We start from the raw sequence: 15,614 nt of genomic DNA on the forward strand, positions 1-15,614 counted from the left end.
CCGGGTGAACAGGCCGTGAAGGAGAACTGACCTCAGTGTACTTACACTCTGAGGAACATGCGTACTTTGGATACGTAACAGTTTTTAGCTTCTTTAAGACGTTCTACTTGGAACCTTCTCTGAAACCCTGTCAGGGTGGTTGTAGAATCTGGAGTCCTAGATTTCACTTTTCTTCTGTAACTTAAACGCGTTCCTCTAGAGCAGCAGCTCTCAGACTCTTTACAGACAGAGAAGCCTTTATCTCTAAACCCCCATTACAGAACATTACTACACATTACTAATATTTCTGAGCTTTTCACCTGCAGAACCCGTTTTCCTGGACGGTTTCGTTAGGGTCCAGTTGACCCGTTTACAGCTGGAGTAGTTTTGATAGAGACTGATTGAGATTACACTTCTGTAATTAAATTAGAAGATCACAGACCCTCTGACTACGCGTTAAAGAACCCACACGGAGAACCGTGCCTAGGCCCGTTGTGATAATCGACTTATCGTACGATACCCGGACATGACCGCCGTCATTTTTGCTGACCTCGATATCACTCGTTGTGTTTGCATGCATGTTTGTTTACATTAGAATGAACCAAAAATTCCAACTTCGGATTTTCTTCGGATTTAAGAAAAACACGTGCATTCGAACTGAATGTGTAGCGAGCACTAGCACCGATTTCAATTAAAACACAGTGCTGAAAAACAACACGCAAGATATTACCAGTGTTTATCGAAGAAGAAAAATCTAGAAAAAATAGTTTGTGTATGTATGTGTGTGTGCGTGTGTGCGTGTGTGTGTGTGTGTGTTTGCGTGCATGTGTGTGTGCGTGTATGTGTGTGTGCGCGTGTGTCTGTGTGTATTTGTGTGCGTGTGTGTGCGTGCGTGTATGTGTGTGTATGTGTGCGTGTGTGTGTATGTATGTGTGTGTATGTGTGTGTGCGTGTGTGTGTATGTATGTGCGTGCGTGTGTGTGTGTGTGTGTGCGTGTGTGTGTATGTATGTGCGTGCGTGTGTGTGTGTATGTGTGTGTGTGCGTGTGTGTGTATGTATGTGTGTGTGTGTGTGTGTGTGCGTGTGTGTGTGCGTGTGTGTGTGTGTGTGTGTGTCACAGTACGTCATTACAAACTCGTCTTCCATGATAAAAATGAGGAATTACATTGGGATGTTTCTTGTAAACAGAAGCTTTCACCTGGAACGTGCAGGTGAACCGTAACACACCTCACTTACTGGAACAAGCACGAGAGTGTGTTACGGTTCACCTGCACGTTCCAGGTGAAATCTCGCTCCACGTGCAGCGGTGAATGTTCAGCAAAGCTCAACTTTATGCAAATGAGTTTGTCTGTAATGTTGTGTAATATTGGCCAATCGGGTTCGAGTTTTAACGCTCGTCACTTAATCACGTTTGAACCCGGAGGATGTTATAATGAACACAGCGTTTGTCTGTGGGTGTGGCTTTGAGGCCACATAAGGAAATCTGAGCAGGTCTGAGTGGGCGTGGCTTTAAGATGCTAGGCAGGAGTGTGTACAGGACATTAATTCCATATATGGAAGCCTTAGAAATATGCACATTTATTTTATTTTGTTATGCGTCTGTGTAACGCGAGTTAACCTGATCACTTTTAACTTACGTTTGTAATCTTTAACTTTAGCTAGCTGGCTAACAAGAGCTACAATTTAAACTGGATCACGCAGTGTTCATAGCGAGGCCCCGCCCACAAACAGACTCCTGCTGATGTCACTGGAATGACGGAGAGAGGTGATGAACTTCTGTGAGGAGGTGTGTTTAAATTTGACTGCAGAGGAAATGTGTTAATGTTAGCATCGTAGCTAACACGTACACCTGCAGGCTCAAACGTCTGAGTTCACGACCAAGATCAGATTTTATTTAATGATCAGAAAATAACAATTTAAACAGGGTGCAATGAAAATTAAATTAACTGGGAATAAAATCATGTTTTTGACACAGAATAAGTTGTGATTAAATCATGACAAAGTTTTTATTTTGTACTTTATATGTTTATATGTTTATATGCTTATTGTCATTTTTGCAAAATATAATTTTTTACAGTTATTAAAGTTCTGATTCAGTGATGATGCAGTATTAATTAAATTATTTATACAATTATGACAATATTGATAATTGATGAATAAATTATAACAGATACAAACGTTTAACTCAATTATGATTCAAAATCCTATAATGAGCTGTGGATTTGTTTATAATAATCAGCAATGAATAATAATAATAATAATAATAATAATAATAATCATTAAAGGAGTAAAATATTTGTAGTTTTTGTCGTGAACTCAGACGTTTATTTATTTTTAAAGCGCTGCTGCATTATCTCCACTTCTGAATGGAGTGTGTGTGATATAAAATACTGTGTGTGTACATACAGTGCCCTCCATTAATATTGGCACCTTTGGTAAATATGAGTAAACAAGGCTGTGAAAATTGTCTTTATTGTTTAACCTTTTGATCTTTTGTTAAAAAAAATTCACAAAAATACTCTGCTCTCAAGAATATCTAACACAACACAGGTTTATCCAAAAATATTTCATATTAAAATTATTGGCACCCCTATGAATTCACATGAGTATATATAAAGTATATTCCCGTTGATATTTTAAAAATTTTAGTAAAAATGGGTGACTAGGAACAGGAAATTGTTCAATCATGACTTCCTATTTCACAGGGGTATAACTATGAGGTAACACACAGGCCAAATTCCCTTAGTCATTCATAACAATGGGTAAGAGCGAGGAATATAGCTGTGATGTGCGGCAAAAGGTTGTTGAGCTTCACACAATGGGGCGTGTCTATAAGAAAATAGCACAAGCATTGAAAACGCCCATTTCCACCATCAGGGCAATAATTAAGAAGTTCCAGTCCACTGGAAATGTTATGAATGGACCTGGAATTGGACGTGAGTCTATATCGTCTCAACACACTGTGAAGAGGACGGTTCGAGTGGATAAAAATCTCCAAGGATCACAGCTGGAGAACTGCAGAAGTTAGTCGTGTCTTGGGGTCAGAAAGTCTCCAAAACTACAATCTGAAGTCACCTACATCACCACAAGCTGTTTGGAAGGGGTTCAAGAAAAAAGCCTCTACTCTCATCCAAAAACAAACTCGAGCGTCTTCAGTGTGCAGACACTACTGGAACTTCAAATGGGATCGGGTTCTATGGTCAGATGAAACCAGAATAGAGCTTTTTGGTAATAAACACCAGAGGTGGTTCTGGAGCACACAGAGAGGTAGCCATATGGAAAAGTCCCTCATGCCCACGGTTAAATATGGAGGGGGATCTTTAATGTTTTGGGCTGTTTTTCTGCCAGAGGACCTGGACATTTTGTTAGGAGACATGGCATCATGGACTCTATCAAATATGAACAGATATTAAATGAAAACCTGACTGCCTCTGCCAGAAAGATTCAAATGGGCCGTGGTTGGATCTTCCAGCAGGACAATGATCCAAAACATCATCAGAATCAACACAGAAATGGTTTACTGACCACAAAATCAAGGTCCTGCCATGACCCTCCCAGTCCCCTGACCTGAACCCCATAGAAAACCTGTGGGGTGAACTGAAGAGGAGAGTCCACCAGCGTGGACCTCCAAATGTGAAGGATCTGGAGAGATTCTGTATGGAGGAACGCTCTCAGATCCCTCACCATGTGTTCTCCAACCTCATCAGGTGTTATAGGAGAAGACTCAGAGCTGTTATCGTGGCAGTACTGACTAAAAGGGTGCCAATAATTGTTGCACACCTATATTTAACAAAGATTTTTTTGATAAACCTGTGTTGTGTTTGATATCCATGAGAGCAGAGTATTTTTGTGAATGTTTTGATCAAAAGATTAAAAGGTTAAATAATAATGAAAATTTTTCACAGCCTTCTTTGCTCATATTTACCAAGGGTGCCAATATTAATGGAGGGAACTGTGTGTATATATCTACGTTATATGAATATATAGAATGTATATATTATGAGCTGTATAAAGGGCAATAGACATGAAGGCAATATTTGTGTTTTTGGGAGGAACGTCACGTTTCTTTCACGTGTAATGGGATGATAATATGCACACGCTTCTACTTGAACATTTTCCATTGAACAAACGATTGTATTTTATTATTCTTTTTCTATTTGCATGTTATGTGTATTTCACAGCGTAAACACACGTAAGGCCAAGTGTGATGTGATATGTGTGTGTGTGTGTCAGAGAACAGACGTGATGTAGACGTGGTTTTACACACAATCACAGTTTACATCAGAATCACACACCTGGCGGAGTTTCACCTCTAGGGGGCAGGGTTACTCAGAGCCGGTGGACGCGGCCTGTCTAGCACCTTATGTTATAAATGTGCAAAAGTGCATCATGGGTATTCTGTATCTGTGAGTGTGCAGCATGAGAACACGCAGTGCATTGTGGGAAATCATCAGGACGTTAATGGGTAAATAAAAGACTTAAACATGACAGAACACACACACACACACACACACACACACACACACTCTCTCTGCTCAGTGTAAACTCCTGAAACTTTTTCATCTAATACAGATGTGTGTTTAATTGGAAGTAGGGTTCAGTGTGTTTGTATGATCACACACAGAAACGCTCGTTATGTGTCTGAGCAACAGCTGCTGTCTCCACATGAGGAAAGTTTGTTTATTTATTGGTTTGTTTGTTTAATTATTTATTTATGGGGCGTGCACCGTCTCCGTCAGTCAGCGAGAGGAAGTCTCCTCTCCTTATTTTGCACGTCGAGGCTGAAACTCGGTCACTGCAGATTCATAAGACTCTCACCTTCACTACAACAACGTCTTCCTAAACTCAGCAGAGTTTATTTACACACACACACACTCTCTCACACACACACACACACACACACACACGTGCACTTTCAGTGTTTGTCGTTTATAAAGTGAATGCACTCTAATTTCTTTTGTCCTTACTGGATAATAAATACGACTTCATACAACAAATCTGATCCGAATCTGATCTGAGTCCTCGAGCTCGTCTGCTAGAGAGCAGCGTTAATGTAATTAAACAGAATGGCTTGTAAACATGATAAGAATGTGAAGAATGAATTCTTTTCCCTCTCACTGACTGAGTTCTTTGATTATTCATGGTTTATAAATAACAGGAAGTTAAACGTTCCTCCAGTTTGTCTTTAATTAGCATAATTATCATTAATATTAAGCAGGATCACACACGGATTTGATTTTAAACTGTTCAGATCACAACATGTCCCTCAGTATCATGACACCACGTTAATCAACACAAAAACATCTGGAATGGCGTGCACTTATAAAAACCTTGTAGAGGATTTTAACATGTGGTTATTTATTTGTTAAAGAAGTTAAAGATATACAGTATTGTGTAAAGATCTCCGGCACAAAGGGAACTACACTGTAACATGAAACTGTGCTATACAGAGCAGGACCCTAAACGCAGTCAGTATCCGCTGTGACTCCTCAGCACCGCAGCAGTCTCAGGTCACTTTCAGCAGTTTTATACAGAAATTATCCTTCATTTTTACTGGTTTTTACGGTGTTTTTGTCTGAAAAGCGTTGTTACGTAAGTCGCCGCTTTCTTTACTGACACAAACATCCTTCTGGAACGTTGACCTTTTTATTGAAATAGTAACGTTTGGAGATATTAAGTGTTTTTGTACAGACTCAGTAATACAGAAGTCATAAAATGAACATCTATAAGTAAATGTGTATTAAAGATAAAGTGGAGTGCCTGAGAGTTTTACACGGTGCTGTATGTGGACACGTTAAACTCCTCCTGCATCTGGGAACGTACACGTGAGGATAACGTGTACAGGATAACAGGATAACCCTGCACTCTGACCCCAACTTCCTGTCATGCTGGGTGGGGTATGCGAAGAGAAGAATGTCACTGTGCTGTACTGTACGTGTGATAAATAAAGACTCTATCATTATTTAATTAAAATAAGAAGAAGAGTAATGAATAGCGAGAGAAAGCCGAACACTTCACGTGTCACTGCGGTATCACACCGAGTAATAAAACCCCGCAGACTTTCCATCGCTTCCCTAAAAATTCATCACCTTGTTCTGAAAGTAAGAGATTTCTCTCTGAGGTCCGTCCTGCTTTATTTCTCTTTCAGAAATCCCAGTTAATGTATTAAATCTCCACGCTTCTGATCATCACTGACTTTCACACCTCATCGTTTCTGTATTAAATCGTCTCGAGTCATGAGGAAGGAATTAAGATGAACTGAGATGTTTAAATGAAACCACGCCGTCACGCTGGCTGTGACCCCACACCGCCCCTCCCACCTGTGTGTGTGTTTATAAGTCGCTGTACTCTGTATAATACAGCTGTAATATATATATATATATATGTACAGTATATAGGGTTAAATAAAGCATGTATTTACAGATTTTATAATAAAATAATCTTCATGCTGCTAGATGAACATGACAGAACCTGGCTGTATAAACACACGCTGTTCCTCTGCACATCACTAACAGGCTAAAACCTTTTTTTTAGGATGTAAAAAATAAATAAATAAAAAGAGCTTATAAAAAAAGACTGTGCGTTTTACGTTATTATTTGAAGAAAATCCAACAGAGTCCGTGTCCTGAAACCCCACGAAATCATCCACAGAATCACTGAACACCAGTCTGTTCTGTTCATTACTTTTATTACTTAATGTTTTACACCACAGCGGGCTCTGGATCCTGATTGGTCGTCAGGTGGTGATTAGTTCTCTAGAACAGCGGCTCTGACAGTAGCGCAGGTTTATATTAACGCGCTCGTTCTGATACGTTATGGTTTCTATAGTAACGGCTCGTTCACAGGGACGTGTACAGCGCACGCTCCACTGATAATACACAGATTGAATAATGTGTTTTAATTTAAAAGGAGATGTTTGTGTAAGGTTCATGGAAGGAGTCTCCAGTGTCAGCTTATACCATTTATACACTAACCTCTTATACAGCTGAAACTAGCCGAGATTTTAAAACATGAGATATAACGAGATATTGATCTTGAAATGTTCTTTTATTGATCGATTAGCTGTGAAAGTGAATCTCCCGTGTTTGTGAATCAGGCTTCGATGTTATTCCACTTTACACTGTTATTTAACTCTAATTTTCATTATTTAAAATCCAAAAATTCTATTTTTAGCCCTTTGAGAAATGCTCCTGTGGAAGTGACATCATTGTGAATTTCGTTTTTAAAACAAATGTTTATAAATAAACACGTGTAACTCCTAATTTCATTGATGTCATTGACTAGCGTCTCTGCTGCTGTGCTCTCTGCTCTGTAGGAGCCTCTGGATGTGGCGTCTAAGGTAAAGCGAGTGGATTTCTTGTCCACGGTGCTGATGTTTGACGCTCAGAGAGAAACTTCACCACGTTCAGGGAGTGATGGAAGCCCAGAAGGCGCCGCCTCCACTCTGCTGGCTCCGCCTCCTCGTGACCAAGACCAGGAAGAAGCGTCCCGTACGCTGGTGCTGGTGTCTGCTGGTAACGGGGCCGTTTCCCCCGGCGACGGTCAGGGCACGTTGGGGGCGGTGACGCCGCAGGCTCCCGATGAATCAGAGCGCGGGACTCTTGCGTTCATGTTCAGGCCTGCTGCTATGGTAACAGGTGCCGTGGCGACAGCTGGACGCTCCTCATCACCTCCACTGGCAAAGGTGGAGCGAACATTCGTGCACATCGCCGAGACATCACACCGCATCGTCATGACGACGGGGAAACAGCTGCCTGAGTCAGAGAGACACTACAGAAGGGACGAGGAAGAGGAGGAAGCGGTGGAGGAGAGGAAGGATAGAAGCATGGGAGAAGAAAAAGGAAGCAGCAAGGAGGAGATCATCTGGGAAAGAGCTGAGAGCCAGGTAGAAAACGGTGAAGAGAAAAAGGAAGAGCAGGAAGTGGAGGAGGAAGTGAAAGAGGTTGAGGAAGAGAGGGAAAAAGAGGAAGATAAGGAAAAAGAGACGTGGCCTCTGAGGGAGGAGATGATTGATCTCAATGAGAAGGAACAAGAGAGTGAAGGTCAGAAAGATGAAGAGATAGAAAAAGAAAAATGCAGTCCTACCGAGGAGGCGGAGCCAGAGCCATCAGCTGAGTCAGGTGACCAGCAAGGACCTTCCTTCATTGGACGTGTAGAAATCATAGAGATCCGAGAGAAACCTGAAGAGGTTCCAGTGGAACAGGAACAGAACCGTGAAGAAGCAGGGCCTGTACTTGTCACCAAAATAAGGAAAGAGGAGGAACCAGACCAGGAAGTTGCATCACCACCGCCACGTCCACGAAGGCAGAGTCGAATCCCGTTGCTCATTTCAGAAGAGGAAACCGGTTCGGACCGGTCATCGCAAACCAGTCCGAACCAGCAGGTCCGTAAAAGCCGATGCCCACACCTGGCCCGACTCGTTCTGGAGCGAAAACGATCCGCCCAATCAACAACCGCCTCCGAGGACGACACCCACCAATCAGACGACTCGGCTAGGGCAAGGGGAGCGGACGGACCATCGAGGAGCCGGATCCCACGACCAGTCACGCCCATTAAGAAGCCTTCTGTCCAATCAGGGAGTGGGGCGGTGCCTCAGACTCAGAGATCTGCCTCCTTCATTCAGGCCAGGTGAGTGGATTATTATTATTATTATTATTATTATTATTATTATTAGTTCATTATTTATCAACTCTTTATTAATTAATGAGTTCAGAGGATTAAATAAAAACTGACTATTTACATTTACAAAAGATATTTGATCAGAATTAAACATCTCAGTGTAGTAGAATGAACATTTTTCTATTTCTTCTTATTATTATTACAGTAAATTAATTAATTAACCCAATTATTCATTTTATCTTATCGTAATTTATTCTGTCTTGTTTCTATGATTTATTTCTTCATTTATCACAGTTACTGTATATATATATATATATATATATATATATATATATATATATATATATATATAGTTAGACTTAAATTATATTTATAATTATAGCGTTATATATCTTCTTAAATATTTTTTTTATATTTTATTTAAAACTTTTTGTAAAGATTACCATTTCAGTTTCCAAAATTGTTTTTCATCTGTTTCAGTTTCTGTGTGCTACTAATTAATTAGTTCGTCAATTCCGTTGATTTTAAATCCCTTTGTTTTTGTTGTGAGATTTATCTTATAAAATGATTTGAAGTGTTGTTAATAATTTGATTTAGTCCACGTGGAAAACATTTATAGTGAAATATCAGTAAACATCTCTCTCTCTCTCACACACACACACTCACACACACTCACACACACTCACACACACACGTGCTAGTTTAACTGAATTAATGGAGTAATTACTCATTTATTTAACTGAGCATATGGAATGTATCATATGGAATGTATCAGTGTGATTACTGACCTCATAAACAGAGATATTATACAGTGATAAATTGTTTTTGTGTATACTCTTCCTAGTTGTTTATTTTGTCATCGTTATAATAACAGTTTAATTTGTTTATAAAGTTCTTTCTCTCTCTCAGTTCTGTTAGCTCCAGGATGCAGAAGTCAGCAAGTGCTCACTCAAGTATCCATCAGCAGAAACCCCGCCCACAGCTCCGCCCCTCCAAAACACTCCCACCCCGCCCCTTGACCACGGCCCCTACAGCCCACAGACCCTGGGCTTCAGGGCCCGCTCCCTCGTCTGCTACTCGGACAGCTCAACGTGCCATCTCCCGACCCGGTGCTCCTCCTGTTCTCCGCAGCGTTAGCTCCGCCCCTCGCAGTAACTCCGCCTCACGTGCGGAGAGCCCCTCCCCACAGCGCTTCCGTCATGCTGAGACACGCCCTCTTTCAACAACACAACCCAAATCCAAAGCCCTGGACTCCGCCTACAAAAAGGGCAAAGCTTACCCAACGGCGGCGCAGAAAGGGAAGAGGGAGTCATGTGACCCGAAATATAAAAGCAGATAATTACTGTAAATGTAAATCCTCGAGCATTTCAGCTTCTAATCCGTCACACTGTCCTCCTCCTCGTCCTCCGTCCGACACTCACACGGCTACGATAATCACTCGCACAGGCACCTGTACAGTCCGATCTCAAAGTCTGAGTCTAAACTCGCACAGGCACCTGTACAGTCTGATCTCAAAGTCTGAGTCTAAACTCGCACAGGCACCTGTGCAGTCCGATCTCAAAGTCTGAGTCTAACGCTAACCATGCTTTCTTCACTTTCTGTTCTAACAGCAGACAACATCACAACACAGACTCTCAGCAGTCCAGATGTGATTTACAGAAATCCAGATGCAGATATACATTTCTAGAGCTTTAGATCTGTGTATTCAGAGTCGAGCGCAACTTCATGAAACCACGAGACACTAAACGGGGGTGAGGAAATGGTGATGTGTGTGACATGTAGGAGATTTGATCAGGCTTTTAATTCACTATGTTGATTTGTGTAAGAATAAAATGAAGTCAGTGTGTGTGTGTTAATCCGATGTGCTCTGCTGTAACGAAAACTCAGGGTGTGAAGGATAATCTGACCCAGCGCTACACTCATCTGCTACGCTTACAGAGAAACTTTACCTTCATTCATCACTTTATACACAAACATACATATTCACTCCTCCAGATAAACCCCGCCCCTGATTACCATGTTTCAGCGTGACGTGTTGTAGTTATATTAAACAGTCAGATGATGGCGCTGGACTTAACGCTGCTCCTCACTCCAGCCGATATCACGCAGGCGACACGTGCTCAAGCTCAGAATCGAGCTTAACTGAGACACGCCTCTGTTTTAGATAAACTCCGCCCCCTTCCTCTCGAGTAACTTCTGAATAGTGCTTAAGTCAGTAGTGACGCCTGAGTCCTGAGTACTGACGTGTGTCACTTCAGGATTAAATCCACACTGAGTGCTGAACGCTACTGAAGAACGGAAGTGAATTAGAGTTTAGTAACTGATGAATGTTAGTGTTTGAGACTCAGACTTTTAGACCTGACTGTGTGTGATACACACCTGTTTCTCACTAAACACAACACACACATTCATGTTTCAGCTGTTTAAATACCTCTGAACAAGACACACACACACACACACACACACACACACATGACATGCTGTTCTGATGAAGTGGGTCAGAAAGTATAACACACCTCACCTGCCTTAACAAAGCCTGCAGAGAGATACGGTCTCTCAACACACACACACACACACACACACACACACACACAGGAGTGTTAATATACATGTTCATAGAATAATGCAGGAGTTTATATGAACAGTGTACTTTAGGATTATGTGACGTTATACAGGACATGAGACCGAAGTTTTTACATTTCAGCTACGATAATAATAATAATAACAACAACAACAACAATAATAATAATAATAATAATAATAATAATAATAATAATAATAATAATATCTCAAGCACAAGTTTGTACAAAATCAGTAAAAAGGACAAAAGATGTTATCCTGATCTCTTAACACTACAGCCTGTAGCGCGATAACGGAAATAAACAAGCACACTGACGCTCGCGGTTACAGAACGGTTCTCCCAGGTTCTGTGGATCATTAAGGGTTCTTTGTTTCCTAGGAACCTTTTCTGATGGAGAAGCCACCTTTTATAGGGTCCTACATGGAACCTTTTAGGGTTCCCCCTGAGGAACAAGCTGAAATATAATCTGTGGTTCTATAATTAAAGTTTTTTCTATATACAACAAAATAAAAATAACAAAAAACAGAATAAAGAGAGAAAAACAGTAAAGTTACACACTACACTACATCAAATTATTATTATTATTATTATTATTATTATTATTATTATTATTACAGAATGAGGGAATTATGCAGCTCTATAAGTCCAGTTATTTAAGCGTAAGCATGTAAACAGCAGAACAGGTACAGAACAGGTGCAGTACAGGTACAGTAGAGGTACAGAACAGGTACAGAACAAGTTCAGTACAGGTGCCGTAGAGGTACAGAACAGGTACAGTACAGGTGCAGTAGAGGTACAGAACAGGTACAGTACAGGTGCAGTAGAGGTACAGAACAGGTACAGTACAGGTACAGAACAGGTACAGTAGAGGTACAGTACAGGTGCCGTAGAGGTACAGAACAGGTACAGAACAAGTTCAGTACAGGTGCAGTAGAGGTACAGAACAGGTACAGTAGAGGTACAGTACAGGTACAGTACAGGTACAGAACAGGTGCAGTAGAGGTACAGAACAGGTACAGTACAGGTACAGTACAGGTACAGAACAGGTGCAGTACAGGTACAGAACAAGTTCAGTACAGGTGCCGTAGAGGTACAGAACAGGTACAGAACAAGTTCAGTACAGGTGCAGTAGAGGTACAGAACAGGTGCAGTAGAGGTACAGAACAGGTACAGTAGAGGTACAGTACAGGTACAGTACAGGTACAGAACAGGTGCAGTAGAGGTACAGAACAGGTACAGTACAGGTACAGTACAGGTACAGAACAGGTGCAGTACAGGTACAGAACAAGTTCAGTACAGGTGCCGTAGAGGTACAGAACAGGTACAGAACAAGTTCAGTACAGGTGCAGTAGAGGTACAGAACAGGTGCAGTAGAGGTACAGAACAGGTACAGTAGAGGTACAGAACAGGTACAGTAGAGGTACAGAACAGGTGCAGTAGAGGTACAGAACAGGTACAGTAGAGGTACAGTACAGGTACAGTACAGGTGCCGTAGAGGTACAGAACAGGTACAGAACAAGTTCAGTACAGGTGCAGTAGAGGTACAGTACAGGTGCAGTAGAGGTACAGAACAGGTACAGAACAGGTACAGTACAGGTACAGTACAGGTACAGAACAGGTGCAGTAGAGGTACAGAACAGGTACAGTACAGGTACAGTACAGGTGCAGTACAGGTACAGAACAAGTTCAGTACAGGTGCAGTAGAGGTACAGAACAGGTGCAGTAGAGGTACAGAACAGGTACAGTACAGGTACAGTACAGGTACAGAACAGGTGCAGTACAGGTACAGAACAAGTTCAGTACAGGTGCAGTAGAGGTACAGAACAGGTGCAGTAGAGGACTCCTGTAAGGATCGTGTCACAGCCTGAGAAGAGTTTTTGTGAAGGATATCACTTTATCTTCAGTGAGAATATTTATCTGGAATTTAAGTATTAGATTTAAATTTATTATTCAGTCTTTACTAACTGCACTTTAATGAACTATTGAACAGGAGAGTGAATGTTTCATTTTAACTGAAGTGCAGGAGGTGCGTTTACATACGACTCCGTTCCACTTTCTTTTCTGATACTGTACTGAAGTCTGAACATCAGACGATATCGAAACCCGTCTCTTATAGTTTCCTTCAAAATCTACCGAAGCACTTCACGGTTTAACCCTTTCACACAAAAATCACATACTGTAAATATAATAAAGTATAAATGTTATTAAATCAATAATAACAACAACAAAAACAGGCAAGTCTCTTTATATTTAAAATATTCAGTTCCAAAAATTCATTTCTTTTCCAAATCCGATTCCAGGCGCAGCTGTTTGTCACCGGATCCGATATCCCATACGCTTTCATTCAGTTCTCACTGCTGTTTTTGTTGGTACTGATTAGACTGATACTGAGTATTGACTGAGAATCGGATCAGAACCATCTCTACATTACACTGTTATAAATGTCACAAATAATGATTTAATGCCCCTAAACACCGGGGTTCACAAACTTTTGGCCAAATGGCCCCAAATGGATGTTTTGGCTTCTCGTTATTTATCACCGCGCTTGTACCTCCATATTCAGTAAATATTTCAGAACTGAGTCCCTCGATGTAGATGAGGACGTAGCGGAGACGGAAACCTGTGGGATTTTATTGCTGAACTCCGGCGTTAGTGCGGCGCGTTGAGAAAAACACTTTAACGTCCCCCGACACTCTGCATTTCAACTCCTCTTTCCATCTCAGTGCGACTCGCAGAAACGGCTCACAATACTAACGCGATATTAACACGCAAAGTCTGTTTTCATGTTCAGAGCCATTATTCACGACATTATTACATTAATAAAATGATCGTTTGTAAAAGAAACAATACAAAAGAGGAGGTTTTATCTCACGACCCTGTTTATAAATCAAGTGACTCCACATGAGGTCATGACCCCTAGTCTGAACTTTCCCCGTGTAAATACTGATGTAACTAAAGTAGTAATCACACTCGCAGTTATAACACTGTTACGAAGCTCTATGTACACCTTCTACACCTTTAATGTGAATGTGCTGTTAATAAGAACTAAACTAATAACTAAATAAAGTGTTAACAACAACAACAACAACAACAACAAGCTCCATCAGTCACTGAGTAATGACAACCGATTACACGTAAAGCCTCGAGGTGTGACATAAAGCTTCATGAACTCTGCAGCGCCGCTTTATAAGCAGTTGACGCAGTGCTTATGTACAGTATGTTATAAAAGCCTTTCAAATAATGTGTTGCAAAAAAACTTATTTTTTGAATAGATTTTTTTGATCTCATGTAAACAAGCTGCTCATGAACACTCCTGCATCATTCTATAAACATGTCATATACACGGTATACAGCTTTATATATCTGACATCAATAGTTTTATTTTCATCAGTTTCACTGTGTCCGTACCTCAACCTGCGTTCAGGGACTCTTAATACACACACACACACACACACACACACACACACACACACACACACACACACACACACTCCCTACAGCCTGATGTGCATTTAAACCGAAACCCTGATATCGAGGCTCTTCAGATGTTTGACCTTCATTCAGTCAGACAGATTTTCAGAATAATCTCACAGAGTTCAAGGTTTCCGAAATGATCCAGCGTGAATTCAGAACCAGAACATTTATCAACAAAAACATGAGACGATCTGTAGACTAGGCATGTGCTGATATTAAATATTTACACGCGCTCTTTAACACAGGTTATAAGATTATCGTGATTTTATAACACACACTGGACAGAAAGGAACTTCAGTAACCTAACGTTATAGATTGTATAAATGTTACATGATATTTGTTCATATTAATAATAATAATTATTACGAGTTAATATCGTGGTATACAGTATATATAGTGTTCCTGATTATCAGCACATGCCTACATTAGTCAGTTTCCTCTTGATCCCAAATCTATTACTCATTACTTCCCTTAATAAGTCTCCTTTAAGCCCCGCCCTTTATCCAGAAAGCTTTATCTTATTGGCCTGCTTATTAACGAGCCCCTCTCTCTGATTGGTCGATTGCTGTGACTGCCTCCTCCCCGATGGCATGCCTTTGGAAATGCTCGTTCCGCTCTTTCTATAATCGTCTGATGAAAATATGTAGATAATACACGCACTTTTCGAGACAAATTTCTATTTATTTTTGTTTCCGAAAGGAAGAAACGGATGTAATATAAAAATAAGAAAATAGTGTTCATTTTTGTTGGTTTTTGTTTAAAAGTGCTCATTAAACATCAGTCAGATATTTGGGGTGAGTTTTATCAGAATAAAAACATGGAAATAAGGCTTGAAGATAAACAGCTGAAGGAGATAAACACGAGGAAGTGCTAATGTTTTCCCTAAAAACATCGTTCTCTGTAGAACTTGATAACGATTGGGATAATGGAAGCTGAAACGCCCGGTCTGTCGATATGATG

General features: G+C 40.8%; 1 protein-coding gene across 1 annotated transcript in view; it reads left to right on the forward strand.

The window, feature by feature from the left end:
• The window catches only part of ttbk1b (tau tubulin kinase 1b), a 55,597-nt gene extending 45,659 nt beyond the window's left edge, over positions 1 to 9,938 (forward strand). The window contains exons 14-15 of the mRNA XM_053633662.1: positions 7,296 to 8,608; positions 9,509 to 9,938. Of these exons, the coding sequence (XP_053489637.1) occupies positions 7,296 to 8,608; positions 9,509 to 9,938 (1,743 nt within the window). The remainder of the gene's footprint in view (positions 1 to 7,295; positions 8,609 to 9,508) is intronic.
• Positions 9,939 to 15,614: the final 5,676 nt, after the last annotated feature.

The sequence above is a fragment of the Ictalurus furcatus genome, chromosome 9, assembly GCF_023375685.1.
Source record: "Ictalurus furcatus strain D&B chromosome 9, Billie_1.0, whole genome shotgun sequence".
Lineage (NCBI taxonomy): Eukaryota > Metazoa > Chordata > Actinopteri > Siluriformes > Ictaluridae > Ictalurus > Ictalurus furcatus.